We start from the raw sequence: 17,210 nt of genomic DNA, 5'->3' as shown, positions 1-17,210 counted from the left end.
GTTATTGTCTCATGAGGTTATTGTGAGGACTGTGTGAGATCCTATATGCTAAGCTTTTAGAAAAATACCTGGCACATTGTAAACACTCAGTAAATACTTATTATTACTTAGTGTCTTTTACTGTGTGGTCAAATTTGTATGCCCAAAACCTCCAGAGATTTGCTTACAAATTTAACTTTTAAATTGGCCCTTTTTTTAAAAAAAGTCCCCCCCCCCAATAATGTAAATACTTATTCATCTCATTGGGGCTTCCCTGGTGGCTCAGACGGTAAGGAATCTGCCTGTAATCAGGAGACCTTGTTTCAGTCCCTGGGTTGGGAAGATCCCCTGGAGAAGGGAAAGGCTACCCACTCCAGTATTCTGGCCTGGAGTATTCCATGGACAGAGGAGTCCATGGGGTTGCAAAGAGTCAGACACGACTGAGTGACTTTCACACTTCACACTTTCGGCTCATTAAACTGACAGACAGATGCACATGGATAGATAGAGAAGCAGTTGCAGACATGTGTGTACTTGGGTCAGTGTGTGCACGCATGCCTACTAACTGTGTCTGCTGAGAGAGCTGAAAGCAGTGGCACCCAGGAGCACTGAGCCCACTTAGCACCCTGATCTTGAGTTCTAAATCTGATTCTCCAGCAAAGGAAACAAAGATTTTTGGAGAAATGGCTGATGACAGGACGGAAGCAAGTAAATTCAAGGTGTGTCTGGAGCATATTGTAGTGCCAGAGAGTATGTGTGTGTGTGTGTGTTGGTTGCACAGTTGTGTCTGACTCTGAAACCCCATGGACTGTAGCCTGCCAGGTTCCTGTCCCGTGTTTTCCAGGCAAGGATACTGGAGTGGGTTGCCATTCCCTTCTCCAGGGATCTTCCTGACCCAGGGGTTGACCCCGCTTCTTGCATCTCCCGCACTGGCAGGCAGGTTCTGTACCCATTAGTGCCCGCTGGGAAGCCCTGGCAGAAAGTAGGGAAGTGCTCAAAAAACGAAAGAATAGATGCACATCAAAAGGACAAAGGACCTCACCGGATAGAACTCATGAAGACCGAAGCTGGAATGGTAGTAGTAACAAAATAAGCAGTAGTAAACTATAAAACAAATATATATGAATCCCTATGAATACATATATGTGATTAAATAAATAAGCACACAGGGTAGATTTCCAAATAGCTTATGTAGATACTATCCTCGAGGACTTGTAGCTTAATCCCCCCAGTCCCTGGAGTGTGGGCTGCCTGTAGTGATTTACTTCCAATGAATAGAGTATAAGGAGGAAGGGAAGAACTTTATAAGCAGAACTTTACTGGTAAACACTGCCTTAACCAGGGGATCAAAATGAACTTCACCAGCGATGAATCATGTTGACAGCATGTGTTAGGAAGGGCATCGCACTTCCATGGTGTACTTTTCTGAAACCTATAATCCCAATCTGGCCATGAGAAAGACATCAGACAACTAATAGAGGGGCAGTGTGCCAAATACATAACCATGCTCCTCGAAACTGTCAAGGTAATCAACAGTAAGGAAGGACCAACAAACTGCCCCAGACCCGAGGAACTCAGGACACATGATGGCAAAATGCACGGTGCTGTCCTGGCCGGGACCCTGGAGCAGAAAAAGGACATTTGTGGGAAAACTGGTGAAATCCAAACAAAGTTTGGAGTTTAATTATAATGTCCCAATACGGGTTCTTAGTTGTAACACATGTGCTTTGGTTGTGTGAAATGTTAAAAGGAGAAATTGGTCAGGAGTGTGTGGGAGTCTTCTGTTTATCTCTGCATCTTTTCTGTAAAATTATTCCGAAGTAGAAAGTTTATTTTTAAAAATACCTGACAGTTTTGCGAAGAGCTGATTTCAAATCTTTTTATTTTAGGAATTTAAAAAATCTGTAGTGTGGAAAAATATGTAATATTTAGAAAAATACATCAACGATTATGTGTTACATATACTATAGAAAGATTAATCTGGGCACCTATCAGGTGGGTGCTATATTGTTTTCATTTACTTGCATTCTCTTCTTAGGTCCTTCCACTGGAAAATCAAATGAAAGAATCAAAACGCTTCCCTCAAGCATTGAATATTGGCATGGGGATTGTAACAGTGCTGTATGTCACATTAGCTACTTTGGGATATATGTGTTTCCACGATGATATCAAAGGCAGCATCACTTTAAATCTTCCCCAAGATGTGTGGTAGGTAGACAAGAGTTTCTTAACCTAATTTGTATATTTTATAAATATAATTTACTAGTGTTTTATGATAAAGGGGTATTTTTAGTTTTATGATTTAAACATTTAAAATCTTTACTGTGGTTTCTTTATTTGTGTAATCTAAATTTTTTCATAATCTTCAGAGGAGATCATCTGACTTTTTGTGGCATATTTTTAAAATATTAAAAATTACAGGTTGTTCCAAATTTGGATAACAGGTGAAACATGAATTCTTTTAATATGGACTCAGTTTAATAAAAAATTTAATACTATCCTCCTGCCAAAAATCTAACATTCTGGGTTTCTGATAAAATCATATAACCCATCACTTATGGCCTTCATGGTTTTAGTGGTCAGCTTTAATACTGTATGTGCCTGAGTCCTTTCTGAACACAGGACACATTATCCAGTTGACCCTTGAACAGCAGGGGTTTGAACTTCATGGGTCCACTTATATGGATTTTTTTCAGTTAACATGTTAGAAAATTTTTTGAGATTCATGACAATTTGAAAAAACTCACAAACTGCATAGCCTAGAAATATAAAAAAGGTATGTCATGAATATATAAAATATATGTAGTTGTACCTGTAACATACAAGATATGAGTTAATTGACTGTCAGTAAGGCTTCTAGTCAGTAGTAGGCTATTAGTAGCTAAGTTTGGGGGAAATCAGAAGTTATATGCAGGGTCAGACCCCAACCCCTGCATTGATCAAGGGTCAACTGTAAATAGTGTGGTATATCTTAATATTCTCTTTAATATTAGAACCATATTCTTCTAAATGAAGCAATATGTAGAGTCTTTTTCTTCTTCCAGAGATTGATCTTTGGAGATTTAATAAAGATATTGGCAGTGGTTATGATGTAGACTCGCTCCCTTATTTATGAAATGGAAAGTAACTCCTTAGTTTTGATAAATGCAAAGAATAAATGCTGACCTAATATCATGCGGCTCCTTTAGCTGTTTGGATGGAAGTCTGTGAAACCTTAAATATTTTGACTGGCTTCCTGATGAGAGTTTGATTGCTATTCAGTAGTCATGTGAACCCTGGGTCCTCATTGGAGGCCAAAATGTTGTTAGAATAAGTGTGTGTAGGGAACTGTTTATGATAGGGAGAAAGTCCCTAGCGTAGTTTCCAGTTGCACAAGTCTCGCATATGCCGTGTGTTTATCTTTTTTTTTAATTACAGTTTTACTTTAGCTATGATATATTTAGGAAGGCATTCCAAGATGGAACCATTTCAGTGTTATACATTTGTTTCAAGGTGGAGACCTGAATACAAACAAGACGTGACTGTTTTGCATTTATTTCATTAACCTGTTTTATAGTTGATATTATAATTTTGTTTCCTTCAAAAGTGTTCCTTTTTTCTTTTTTGTAATAGTTTAGTATGGAGTATAGACAAACAGCTTAATATAAGAGGATCAAGGCTAAGAATTACGGTAGTTTAGTTTCTCTTTCAAAGATAGTACAGTGTCTAGAAAACAGAATCATACATTTCTCCACTTGAAGTAATGTTTAGACTAAATCCTAAAAGCAAATTTATAAGTAAAGTTGACAAGTAGTATAAGATGTAGGTGGGGAAACGATCTCAGAATTCTCCCCTACCCTTATTCACAAACGTATCTAAAGAAAGTCTTAAGGGGGAAGATACCGAGATGGGAGTGCCTGCGCATCAAGTTAAGACGCTCCTCTCCCCAGGGAGCTGGGAACCTGGCGAAGTAGCAGTGGACATGGAGGTGGAGGGCATGCTTTTGGTTTTCACAGCTAAACCTCGAGGGGGTGGTACTGTCCCTGCAGTGGCTCTAATTAATCCTTCCCTTTTTCTGCACCCACTTCCCACCTTAGACTTGTTCCCTAATTGCTGTGGCTCTCCAGTTAGAAAGGAACTCATTATAAGCCTTAATTAAAAACAGACTATCAAATAAAACAACCCTCCACTTTCATGTTGTGACTATTTTTTTAGTCGACAAGATCATAGTTTCTGTTCAGGAAAGCCTGGTTAGACACCTGCTTTTTATTTAGAAGGGGGAGCCATGTATCCTCGGAAGCAAAAATCTGTACAAAACAGGAAAGCAAGTCAAGATACTCCCCTTTAGAGAACTGCTGTTGAGTAACACCTTCTTGTGCAGACATGCCTTTTGTGGCCTACAGTCTTTATGGTCTGCAGCTGTGCGTGTGTGCTCACTTGCTTCAGTCATGTCCGACTCCTAGCGACCCAATGGACTATAGCCCACCAGGCTTCTCTGTCCGTGGAAAGAATACTGGAGTGTGTTGTCATACCCTTCTCCAGGGGATCTTCCCAACCTAGTGATCAAGCCCCCCCCCCCCCCACCCCATCCCGTCTCTTACATCTTCTGCATTGGGAAGCGAGTTCTCTGCAACCAGGACAGTTAAAATACTAGCCATGGCTGAGGGATACTGGAGAGAAGGCGGTTGTCTTTTATAATGATAATCTTCCAAAATGAGAAGTTTGGACTAGGATAATCATGGGGTTATCTCAGAGATTCCTATCTTGAATTGTTATGTATGAGTCCCCTTTTCCTTCCCCTTCTTGTGCTTCAGGCAGTAGGCCGAGCAGTTTAGAGAATGTGTGCTGCTGCTAAGTCACTTCAGTCGTGTCCGACTCTGTGCGACCCCATAGACGGCAGCCCACCAGGCTCCCCCATCCCTGGGATTCTCCAGGCAAGAATACTGGAGTGGGTTGCCATTTGTAGTGTACTCTTTATTGGCTGGGTATTGATCTTGGAGAGACAGCAGTGAGCGCTGATGTGAAGCGAGATCTTAGTTCCCTGCCCAGAAATGGGATGAGGTGATGGACAGGGAGGCCTGGCGTGCTGTGATTCATGGGGTCGCAGAGAGTCGGACACAACTGAGTGACTGAACTGAACTGAACTGAACTGAGCCTGGATGAAACTAGCCACTAGATCAACAAGAGTTAGAGGCTAGAACCTCTTGCCCCGATTGAAGTGCATTCCTCAAGGAGGCAAAAACTGTGAAAAGAGATACAAAGTTTATTATTAGACACACAACACAATCGCAAGTGGGAGGGCCGAATGGAGAAAGTTTGTGTAGCTGAGATAGAAGTGAGGCAGAGATGCACACCCAGAGGGAAGGGGTGGGGTGTCCCCCTTAGCGCGGAGGAGCATTGCAAAGAGGCCGTTAAGGCATTCATACAGGGCTGTTCTTCTGGGTCTTTGTTTTCTTTGGGCCAATTATCTGGTTTCTTTTTCCACACCTGACCTACCCTAGGACCCTTCCCCATAGGCATGTGCAACACTGTGGACTGTAGCCCGCCAGTCCTGGGCCGGAATCCATTTTCTGGTGTGGATTCCAACCCAGAGGACTATAAGGCAGCCTTGGCATCACATACTATGGGGGTGCCCCTCCTTTGACCCCGAGGAGCTTTCCTGCACATATTCAATGTCTCCCTTGCCCCAAGGATGGGGAAGATAAGACCTCTTGATCCTTTACGCAAACAGGGTTTAGCCCTCCCTGTTTCTGCCATGACTGTTACCTTAAGGTGTCCACAGAAGACATAGCCTGGCTGTTTTCCCTGTTTCTGTTGTCATTTCTATTTCAAAGTGCAAAGAGGAGGCTGGTTGTAAATACATAATCTGGAGCCCCCCCATCTCCTGTCTCAGGAAATGCAAACAGCAGGCTAGCTGTAGAGTGTCCAGCCTGAAGCCCTTTTCTTTTTTTCTTTTTTTGGTCCTAACAAATGTAAGCAGGAGCCCACCTAATTCCTGCCTCAGATATGAAAGCCAATGACTGTCACAGGAGCCTAGGGAATCCAGCTACCAGCCATGAGAAACTGTAAAGGACTTTTGATGCCATGTTGACTTAAAGTCTCAGAGTTCATGTGGGGTTCAGTTCAGTTCACTTCAGTCGCTCAGTCGTGTCCGACTCTTTGTGACCCCATGAATCACAGCACGCCAGGCCTCCCTGTCCATCACCGACTCCCGGAGTTCACTCAAACTCATGTCCATTGAGTCGGTGATGCCATCCAGCCATCTCATTCTCCGTCGTCCCCTTCTCCTGCCCCCAATCCCTCCCAGCATCAGAGTCTTTTCCAGTGAGTCAAGTCTTCGCATGTGGGGTATCCCTACAAGAAAAGGTTGAATTAGAGAGCAGTCCCAGAATAAAGCAAGTATGGATTAGAGTGACTCCATGTTATTAATTACTTATTACCTTCAATCTTAGTGAGGCATCGTCTTTTAAAACTAGTTATGAGTGATATTGTTTAAGGTAGTGCATTTAGCTTTTGAAGTAAAGGGTATATTTTAAAGATGATAATAAAGTAAATTGGGCTTCCCCGATCGCTCAGGGGTTAAAGAACCTCTTGCAATGCAGAAGACACAGGAGATGTGGGTTCGATCCTTGGGTCGGGAAGATCCTTGGAGGAGGAAATGGCAACCGATTCCAGTGTTCTTGGAGCCTGGCAGGCTACAGTCCAAGGAGCCTCACAGAGTCAGACACAACCGAGCGACTAAGCAATCAAGTGAATTCAGGGTTCTGAGCTAAACCATGGGCACCTGCAGGCAGATACCTGCATTTCTGGGTTTGTGATGCACATTGTTCAGCACTTCGTAAGTGTTCGTTAGGTAGTATTCTGGGTATAAAAGTGTTTCCCCTGTAACTGCTGGTCTTAATGGAATGGTGTTTTGGCAGTGTTTTTCCAGGATGTCCACTAGAGTAACGCAAATAGCAGACGTTCTTCTTGTAAGAGATATCAAGGGTATGTTAAGTTTTCAGAGAAACAGACATTGAGAAGCAGTGAAGTGACTTCTTCCATCTCACGGAATCCTTTTGAAGCACACATTGGATAGGGAAAATTCAAACAGGAGAGAAGCATGTAAGAACAGGGTAGATGTGGGGTAGATATTTTAATTTATTTAGATAAATGAACTGGGACTTCACATTCCCCCAAAACAGAAAAGAATCTTAGGCCTGAATTCCTGTTTATAGCATATAGGAAATAGGAGGTTGAATATTCTGGGAAATAGAGCTGAAAAATAGTGGCAGATAATCAAGCTGTCTTAATTGATCCTTCCAAGAAATCTGGGAGTTGACCTCTGAGAAATTTGTTACCTAAGATGAAAATATTTAGGCAAGAATGGACTCACCAAGAGACACAGGAAATAAAGATGTAGAGAAATATAAGGAAACAGGATAAAGAAGATTTGTATATTCTGAACTCTTTATTCCATTCTCACCCTCAGAAATTCTTAATGATATTCTTCTAATATTAAAGTTGCCTATATCTAGGAATCCTGGCTGAAATGACCTCTGCCTTTCCTTTCTTCTGCCTGTCTTCTTTTTTCATCACAGTAAAATATTATTAAGTTAAAAAAGAAGGGCGTCTATCAAATTCATCTGTCATCTAGCGGATACTTGCTGTATGCGTTTTATGTACTTGGAGCTTTTCCCAAGCATTAGAGATGCAGCAGCGAGCAGAGAAGGTCCTCTTCATATTGCTTACATTCTGGGGAACGCTCCTCAAACGTCCCGCGGTTTAAAGCATCCAGTCTAGTGGTGAATACTGGGTAACACTTGTTCAGCCGCTCGGTCGTGTCTGACTCTTTGTGGCCCCGTGGACTGCAGCACGCCAGGCTTCCCTGTCCTTCCCCATCTCCTGGAGCGTGCTCAAACTCAGTCCATCGAGTCAGTAATACCATATCCAACCATGGCATCACTAAATAAATAGTTAGTTGTCCTGTTTAGTTATTTTTAGCTTAGAATGGGGTGAGTTCTTGATCTGGACTGTAGCTGTTTTTCAAAAAGACTTCTTGACAGAGCTGAACACTTGAGATTCTTGAGGATCATGAGAAGTCCAAGAGGGAAAGTGAATTGTTAGATTATTTCCAAGAATAGCTTCTGTTTTCAACCTCGAGAGAATCAGTCAGCCCCTTATTTCCCAGATTAACTTAAAAAAATAAGTATTCATATCTGTATAGATAAGTTTAGGTTAAGTGTTGATTTATTAGCCAATATGGGGAAAAGAAGGGAAACTTTGTCATTTTTGAACTCTAATGTTTTCAAAACTTGTGTTTTCACTGGAACATTTAGTTGTTTTTCTCCCCTATCATCTGATTCTATATATTGACTGCAAACTAGTTATTTAAAAAATATATATTTATTTCTGGTCTTTACCAAGATATTACATTTCTTAGCTATCAGTATAACCGATTTTGTTTTCAAGCAAGAGTCATCTTATTTTTCAAGTATTGTTATTTGTGATATTGATTAAATGTAGTTTCAAGAATTACTATTCACACCCATTTTTATCATTAATATTAATTTAACTAATATTTAATAAGTGTCTATCCCCTCCTAAGTGCATGAGTGGTTATACAGAGAATAGAACCTATGTTCTAACTTTCAAGAACTTTGACACTGAGTTTTAAAATACCTTTTAAGTTGTTCCATTTGTTATTTAAAAGTTGTTTTATGTTGTTGAAGACAGGTTAAAAAGCTTATACACTGTGATCAAGTTGGGTTTATTTCAGGGATGCAAGGATTCTTCACTATACGCAAATCAATGTGACATACCAGATTAACAAATTGAAAGATAAAAGCCATATGATAATCTCAATAAATGCAGAAAAATCCTTTGACAAAATTCAGCGCCCATTTATGATTAAAACTTTTCAAAAAATGGGCATGGAAGGAACGTACCTCAACATAGTAAAGGCCATATATGATAAGCCTACAGCAAACATTATTCTCAATGGTGTAAAACTGAAAGCATTCCCCCTAAGATCAGGAACAAGACAAACGTGCCCACTTTCACCACTGTTACTCAACATGGTTCTGGAAATCCTAGCTACAGCAATCAGAAAAGAAAAAAAAATAAAAGGAATCCAGATCAGAAAAGAAAAGGCTCTCACTGTTTGCAGATGACATGATACTGTACATAGAAAACCCTAAAGATACTATCATAAAATTGCTACAGCTAATCAGTAAATTTAGCAAAATTGCAGGATACAAAATCAATTCACAGAAATTGCTTGCATTTCTATATACTAACAATGAAAAATCAGAAAGAGAAATTAAGGAATCAATCCCATCCATTCACCATTGCAACATAAAGAATAAAATATCTAGGAATGAACTTACCTAAGGGGACAAAAGAACTGTACACAGAGAATTATAAGATACTAATGAAAGAAATCAAAGATAAACAGATATTCCATGTTCCTGGATAGGAAGAATCAATATTGTGAAAATGACTATACTGCCAAATGCAATCTACAGGTTCAATCCTTATCAAATTACCAATGGCATTTTTCACAGAACTAGAACAAAAGATTTCACAATTCATGTGGAAACACAAAAGACCCTGAATATACAAAGCAGTCTTGAGAAAGAAGAATGGAGCTGGAGGAATCAACCTTCCTGACTTCAGATTATACTACAAAACAGTACTGGCACAAAAACAGAAATATAGACCAATGGAATGAGATAGAAAGCCCAGAAATAAACCCATGCACCTGTGGGTACCTTATTTTTGACAAAGGAGGCAAGAATATGCAATGGGGCAAAGACAGCCTCTTCAATAAGTGGTGCTGGGAAAACTGGACAGCTACATGTAAAAGAATGAAATTAGAACACTTCTAAGTACCATACACAAAGATAAACTCAAAATGGATTAAAGTTGTAAATGTAAAACCAGAAACTATAAGACTCGTAGAGGAAAACATAGGCAGAACACTCAATGACATAAATCATAGCAAGACCCTCTATGACCTACCTCCCAGAGTAACAGAAATAAAAACAAAAGTAAACAAGTGGGACCTGATTAAACTTAAAAGCTTTTTCACAGCATAGGAAAATATAAACAAGGTGAAAAGACAGCCCTCAGAATGGGAGAAAATAATAGCAAATGAAACAACTGACAAAGAATTAATTTCCAAAATATACAAGCAGCTCATACAACTCAATACCAGAAAAACAAACAACTCAGTCAAAAAGTGGGGAAAAGACCTAAACAGACATTTCTCCAAAAAAGACATAGAAATGGCCAACAAACACATGAAAAGATGCTCAACATCGCTCATTATTAGAGAAATGCCGATCAAAACTACAATGAGGTATCACCTCACACAGGTCAGAATGGCCATCATCAAAAAGTCTACAAACTATAAATGCTGGAGAAGGTGTGGAGAAAAGGGAATATTTTTGCACTGTTGAGGAGAATGTAAGTTAATAAGCCTCTATGGAAGATGGTATGGAGATTCCTTAAAAAACTAGGAATAAAACCACCATGTGACCAAGCATTCCCACTCCTAAGCATATACCCTGAGGAAACCAAAATTGAAAAAGACACGTGTACCCCAATGTTCATTGTAGCACTGTGTACAATAGTTAGAACATGGAAGCAACCTAGATGTCCATCGACAGATGAATAGATAAAGAAGTTGTGGTACATACACACAATGGAATATTACCTAGCCATAAAAAGGAACACATTTGAGTCAGTTCTATTAAGGTGGATGAACCTAGAGCCTATTATACAGAGTGAAGTAAGTCAGAAAGAGAAAGATAAATATCATATACTAGCACATGTATGGAGAAGGCAATGGCACCCCACTCCAGTGTTCTTGCCTGGAGAATCCCAGGGATGGGGGAGCCTGGTGGGCTGCCGTCTGTGGGGTCGCACAGAGTCGGACACAACTGAAGTGACTTAGCAGCAGCAGCAGCAGCACATGTATATGGAATCTAGAAAGATGGTACCAGTGAATTTATTTGCAAGGCAGCAGTGGAGAAACAGACATAGAGAACAGACTTACGGACCTGGGAGAGGGGAGGAGAGGGTGAGATGTACGGAGAGAGTAACACGGAAACTTACATTACTGTATGTAAAATAGACAGCCAACGGGAATTTGCTGTGTGTCTCAGGGAACTCAAACAGGGCTCTGTATCAAACTAGAGGGGTGGGATAGAGAGAGAGATGGGAGGGAGATTCAAGAGGGAGGGGATGTATGTATACCTATGGCTGATTCATGGTGATACTTAACAGAAAGCAAAAAAGAAATCTGTAAAGCAATTATCCTTCAATGAAAAAAAATGAAAAATAAAAGTTTTATGTTGTTGTATATCCTCAAGACAAATCCCTATCACTTTAATCAAGTTTTTTATCCTTTTGAGAGTCAGTTTGCTCATTTCTGAAACTGTTAGTTTATATGGCCAAGATTAGTACATATGGACAATTACCACAGATACATGCTTAAAACCAAAATGAGAACAAAGGTTGATAAACATGTAGGAAAGTTGAGTATAGAAAAATAGAGTACTTGAAATTTTAATATGAAATGTAGAAATTAAGGGGTTCTTGAAACAAAAATAAAAACGGAATAGTTGATTTTAAAAGACTGTATTGCTTCTCTTTAACACTCTGATTTCTGTATTACTCTTTGATGGATCCTTAACAAATATGCCAGCTTCTAAAAAGATAGTGATGATTTTATTTCCCGTTTTTACTCTGGGTAACATCAAATGATAGTAATTACATATAATTAATGTTACTGAGTGGTGTTAATAATAACCAGATTCTTAACCTATGTAATTTGTTCTATACCAATAGAAAAGTTATTATACCTATATGCATAGTGATATATTTTTAGATATATTGTTAATCATATTTTAAAAACATGTAAGTTAAAAGGTAATTAGAAAAAAGGACTGTAATAATAAACTGATAAGAATATTCAGTTCTCCACAATTATGTATCAAAGTATATGAAGCAGGAGTCTTTTGGTTATTTTGTACATTTCAGTAGCTTGACCATTTATGTTTAAACTTTAAACATCAAGGTGAGAAATATATCTTGAGGTCTTTTTAATAGTGAGTTTGTGTTGTTCCTAGCCCTAAGGCCCTCTTCTTTCCTTAAGTTTGCCGTTTGTAGTATTTTCAAATCTGTTTCTACTCAGCTTTCTTCCTTCCTCCTTCACTCCTAGGATGAATACATTATAGAAGGAGATTTAATTGAATTCTTTCTTGTTTGGCAGCTGTTTAGGAAAACTGTTTATAATCTTGACATGTTAGTGATATCTTGCAGTACCTGTCTTTTTCTCCCTGGTGTATTCACCTAGCATAATGCCCGCCAGGTTCATGCATGTTGTCTCGTTTTTGCTCACACACTTTGTCTTAATATGAATCTAACTTTCTTTTTATTTTGGTTATTTTCATTTTATTTCTTTTATTTTTATTATGACTTAGATAAACAGAGAATAGATTGGTGTTTGCCAGGGGCTGGTAGAGGGGGGAAAAGAGAAGAGTTTGGTAAAACGATACAGGCTTTCGGTTAAAAGATGAATAAGGTCTGAGCATCTAATGTAAAATGTGGTGACTTGGTTGATATTACTGTATTGTATGATTGAAGTGTGCTGAGAGCAGAATCGGTGTTCTCACCAAAACAGAAAAAAATAGACAAATACATGAGGTGATGGATGTGTTTGTTAATTAATTCCGTTTGTGGGAATTCTTTCACAATGTATATCAAATCATCATGCTGTAGACTTTAAATGTCTTATAATTTCATTGGTTAGTTAAATATTGGTAAAGCTGGCAATAAAAGAATGACTAAATTTTGAAAATTTTTAACAGGTTATATCAATCAGTGAAAATTCTGTATTCCTTCGGCATCTTTGTGACCTATTCAATTCAGTTCTATGTTCCAGCAGAGATAATTATCCCTGTGATCACATCCAGATTTCATGCTAAATGGAAGCAAATCTATGAATTTGCAATAAGGTCCTTCTTGGTTACTATTACTTGTAAGTATCACTGCACACTTATATCATAATGATTTTTATTATTGAATTTCTTCTAATGAAACTACTTAAAGTATATTTTTTATATTTTTGAAATAATTTTGTTCACCTAACTGGATACATTTTGGTTTAAAATTCTGTTATTCTACTGATATAGAAGAAAATCATAAATCAGATCCTATCACACGTAAAACAAGTAACTGAATTATTATTTTCAAAATAATATCACTCATGATTGAAATATAAGTATATTTAAATCAGATGCATAAGTGATTCTTTATATCATTGATAACATTTTGCTTTGGCTTTCTAGTTTTCCTGAAGTTTTTTATATCTGCTAACTTTTATATATTTAACAGTTCAGCTTTCCATGATTACCTGTACAAATGGGTTTTGTTCTGTTTTGGTCTTAAACAATTTCAGTGGCTTATTTTACTTATTATTTGAAGGAGTGTGTATAATCTCTTCTTATTGTTTCCTATTATAAAATGCCCCACAAGGTAGAATTAATCATGGAGACTCACGGAGAGGGGCCTTTAGTTTGGTGTAGCACTGTCATGGTGACCTGATGGTTCAAAACTCAGGTCTCCCACTTCCTTGCTGGGTCTTCTCTGAGCCCTTCTTTTCTCAACAATGAAGTGAAGATAAGACATTTAAAAATATGAACAAAGTGGTTAGAAGTTGCTGTTAATACTATCATTTTGTCACCACTTTTATTATAATTGCAAAGAGAAAGATGATTGCCACACCAATGTCTGACGGGATTGCCTAGGATGATACCAAGGACGAGGTGACTGGTGATTGGGGGACAAGCAGCTTTGGAAATTCTAGAGAAGATTTGAGTAACTATCTTGGCCCATTCAAAGTTAGAGAATGGTAGAACTAGAAATTCTGGGCAACTCTGTAAATTTCATTGAGCACCTTGGGGTAGAGCTTATGCCTAGATTTAAAGAATTGGGTGTGTTATATTTTGTTCAAAGAAACAGCAAAGCTGGGCAAAGTAGATAAAATAGATAAGACATACTTTTCGAAGCAATTATTTAAATGAAATATGTCAACTAATAAGGGAAATCACATTGAGGAATGAAGTCATTAAACCCATACTCCAATGACTAATGAAACACCCAGGAGGAAAAAAGTTATTTTAAAACGTTTTAGAATATTCTTTACACATTACTTTTATTGACATTTTGACAGCTGTACTAAATAAAAAGACGTATTTCAGGCAAAGTCCTTTTATCAGGAGATGTGAGGCAGTTCTATTCTGAATGCATGTCTCCTTTTAAGGTTAGCTACTGAATTTTAATAACTTCACCCACTTCTGCACATTGGCTACTGTTATGTTGAGCTCCCTGTCTGCTGTGGTCCAGACCAGACTGCACCTCTGCCACCAGGAATTTATTCCCACAAGCCAGGGCTTTTCCTCAAGGGCTGAGTACATAGCACCGAGAGTTGCAGCCTTTTCTTTGTCGCTTCTTTCTTTTAGTTAAAAATAGAGAAGCCCGTTTAACCAAATGTGAGGGCTATATTTACAGCATGCTTTGGACAGAGAACACAGGCCGTGTCATATGCCCTTCTACTTCATTGAGACACATCATTGGACATTGACCTTCATTTAAATCTTTGGCACGTCCTTCCAAGTTAAAGTCAACTGATTTTCATGACAGACCTGTTTTGTATCCGTTATCCAAAGCACTTGCAAATGTCCTAGGGTGGACTCTTTACTGATGGGCGTGTGGAGAGCTGGCGGAACCTTGTCCTGTCCGTAGAGCAGGCTGTGCAGCAGCAGCAGGGGGAGTGGAGGCCCAGCTGGGTTTGCGCGTTTCAGGCCCCATAGTCCGTTCCAGGTGCTGAGTCCACGTCTGCAGGACAGATCTGCAAAGTATGGTTGTAACTAATACAACCATCAGCTTGGGTTGTATTAGTTATGTCCAGGTCTCCGTTTAGTGTTGAATCGCCGTTTCACAGCATCTTCTTCATGGAATCAAAAGCTTGAAAGGATGGGTCAGGCTCTTCCTGCATGTTCCCTGTAGACCCTTACTAGGTAGGCATTACACAGGTAAGAGAGAAGAGTGACTAGCAACTGGCCAGAGGCCACTTGGACTGCAATAAATGCCTTTTATTTTAAAGGCAGGCCTGTAGAAAAAGCTGCTAAATTTTGATTTCAAACCAGTATTTTGATCCCGTGTTTGAATTGAGCCTGCAAAATATGTTAAATACTACTTATTTCTGTTATTGTCCAATTCGTTGATCCTTTCACTGTTTCTAATTTGAAAAGCCCTTGGATTTGAGACTATGCTTTCTTCTTTTAGTAAACTATGACTACATAAAGCATATATCTTTGGTAGTTTGTAGAATACTAAGAGGACGTCCCAGAGTCATTTAAGTTAGTTGTCACAGTAGCTAAAAATAAGTACCATTTGTGCCCTAGTACTCTGTCTTAGAGTCAGTAGGTGTATGGAGAGGATCATTCACTGTTCGTGCAGTTTAGGTTTGCGTGCTGCAACTAGAGAAAGCCTGTGTGCGGTAATGAAGACCCAGCGCAACCAAAACTAAAAATAAATAAGTTTTAAAAAAGATTTACATGCTAGAGTGTTGTTGATGTTATAATATCAAGCATTTTATTTTTTTCTCTGCTATATCTGCTTTTACCATTAGGATGCAAGAAAATGGACCTTTTTTGCCATTGCTTTTTTTTTTCCATGTCAGAGGCAACTTTGTACCTTAAGGATACATTCTTTTCCTCTATAATATAGTTTTTGGAAATACTGAATAAGATTAATTAGTACTTACTAGATATATTCATAATAACTGTCTGTAAATGACAAAGGGCAGCATATTTATAGTAATCCTGTAGTGAATATTTGTAATTTGTAGTGAATAAACTATCCTTATCCAAGCTATTCTTTGACTTACTATTTTTGAGTTCTTCTATGTCAGAGTTGCCTGAAGTATATATATTTCACTTTCTTCTCTTAGTAGAGAATGTTAGTACATTATCAAATAACATTTCAAGCCATTTTTACTAGCAAATATATATTGGTTATATAACATTTAAAGAATGATTTTATCTAATTGATAAATTTCATGATTTAGAAGCATTTGGTAAATGGAATTTTAGTCTGAATGAATAAATTCTAAAATACTATAGTGTTTCTCCAGATGCTTTTCCAACAACACTTCACTTGATTTACTCATAACAACTTGGCCTATTGGAAAACATTAATAACAAAAAATAGACTCCAAAATGAAAGGCTCTTTAGATGACAAGGTGGTAGTCATGTTGGTCTGGTTGTACTTTTAAATACTGCCATCTACTATAAGTATTTTATCACAAAATGGATAAAAGCCAATGGATTTTTAAACATTCTGTTGTGATTGAGAGTTATGCTTTATACTTTCTTTGAGAGAAATGTTAAAATGATATAGCGCACATCCATTAAACAAGGATTCACTTTATAAAGTATTTCTAGTTTAGAGTTCCAACTTCACATTCAATTATTTTACTTAGGAAGATTTATTGTACTTCAGTCTTGTAGAAGTGCAGCTATGTTTATGATTTCAAAATAACTTTTTTAGGATTTTAGCTTTCATAATAATTAAATAAAAAGTGGTAAGTAGTAGTGTGTGGTTCTAAGAAATGTGGTGGTTCCAAATTAATGCCACATCCTCCTGGAAAACATTGAGAGCCACAAAGAGAATATGGGGAGGGAGAAACCATAAACTAACAGTTAAGAAGTAAAGAAACCAGTAGACCAGAAACTCGAAACTTAATTACAAAGAGCATGAGTTAAATTATATATACGCACACACCCCACACACAGAAAGTTCAGTAAGAGACAAACACGCAGGAAAAAGAAAAGCAAAGGAAAGTAAAGTTAGAAATAGAAGGGTGACAAAGATTAGTGAGAAAACTGATAGCTTTTGAAGATAAGGAAAGGAACACCAACACATACACAATCAGAGTCCTCAGAGCTGGCGCTGTGGTTGCAGCCGTCCTTGGCTTCGGCAGTGGTGGAGCTGTCACAGCTTCGTGCCAGCAAACTTAGCTGTTATCTCTGGTGGCAGCTCCAACCCTTCACAAACCATTCACTGAACCACTTAAGGACAATTCAGAGAAAGACTATGCCTCAGTTTTTGCAAACCTTCTGTTGATACCTTTTGGTAAGATAAAGATGAGATCAAAAAAGTGCTGGATCAAAACTTGCAGAAAACTTGTCAATAGCTT

At 38.3% G+C, this 17,210-nt stretch overlaps 1 protein-coding gene across 2 annotated transcripts in view; it reads left to right on the top strand.

Annotated features, from left to right (window-relative positions):
• LOC148773934 (neutral amino acid uniporter 4-like) overlaps window positions 1-17,210 on the top strand; it is a 32,211-nt gene that overhangs the window by 9,666 nt on the left and 5,335 nt on the right. For both annotated transcript variants that reach the window (XM_088832481.1, XM_088832480.1), the window contains 2 exons: window positions 2,018-2,187; window positions 12,816-12,985. In XM_088832481.1, the coding sequence (XP_088688607.1) occupies window positions 2,018-2,187; window positions 12,816-12,985 (340 nt within the window). The remainder of the gene's footprint in view (window positions 1-2,017; window positions 2,188-12,815; window positions 12,986-17,210) is intronic.

This window comes from Moschus berezovskii, chromosome 25 (assembly GCF_049115385.1).
Source record: "Moschus berezovskii isolate FMDL1 chromosome 25, NW_MosBer_1.0, whole genome shotgun sequence".
Lineage (NCBI taxonomy): Eukaryota > Metazoa > Chordata > Mammalia > Artiodactyla > Moschidae > Moschus > Moschus berezovskii.
This window is presented reverse-complemented; position numbering and strand designations above follow the sequence as displayed.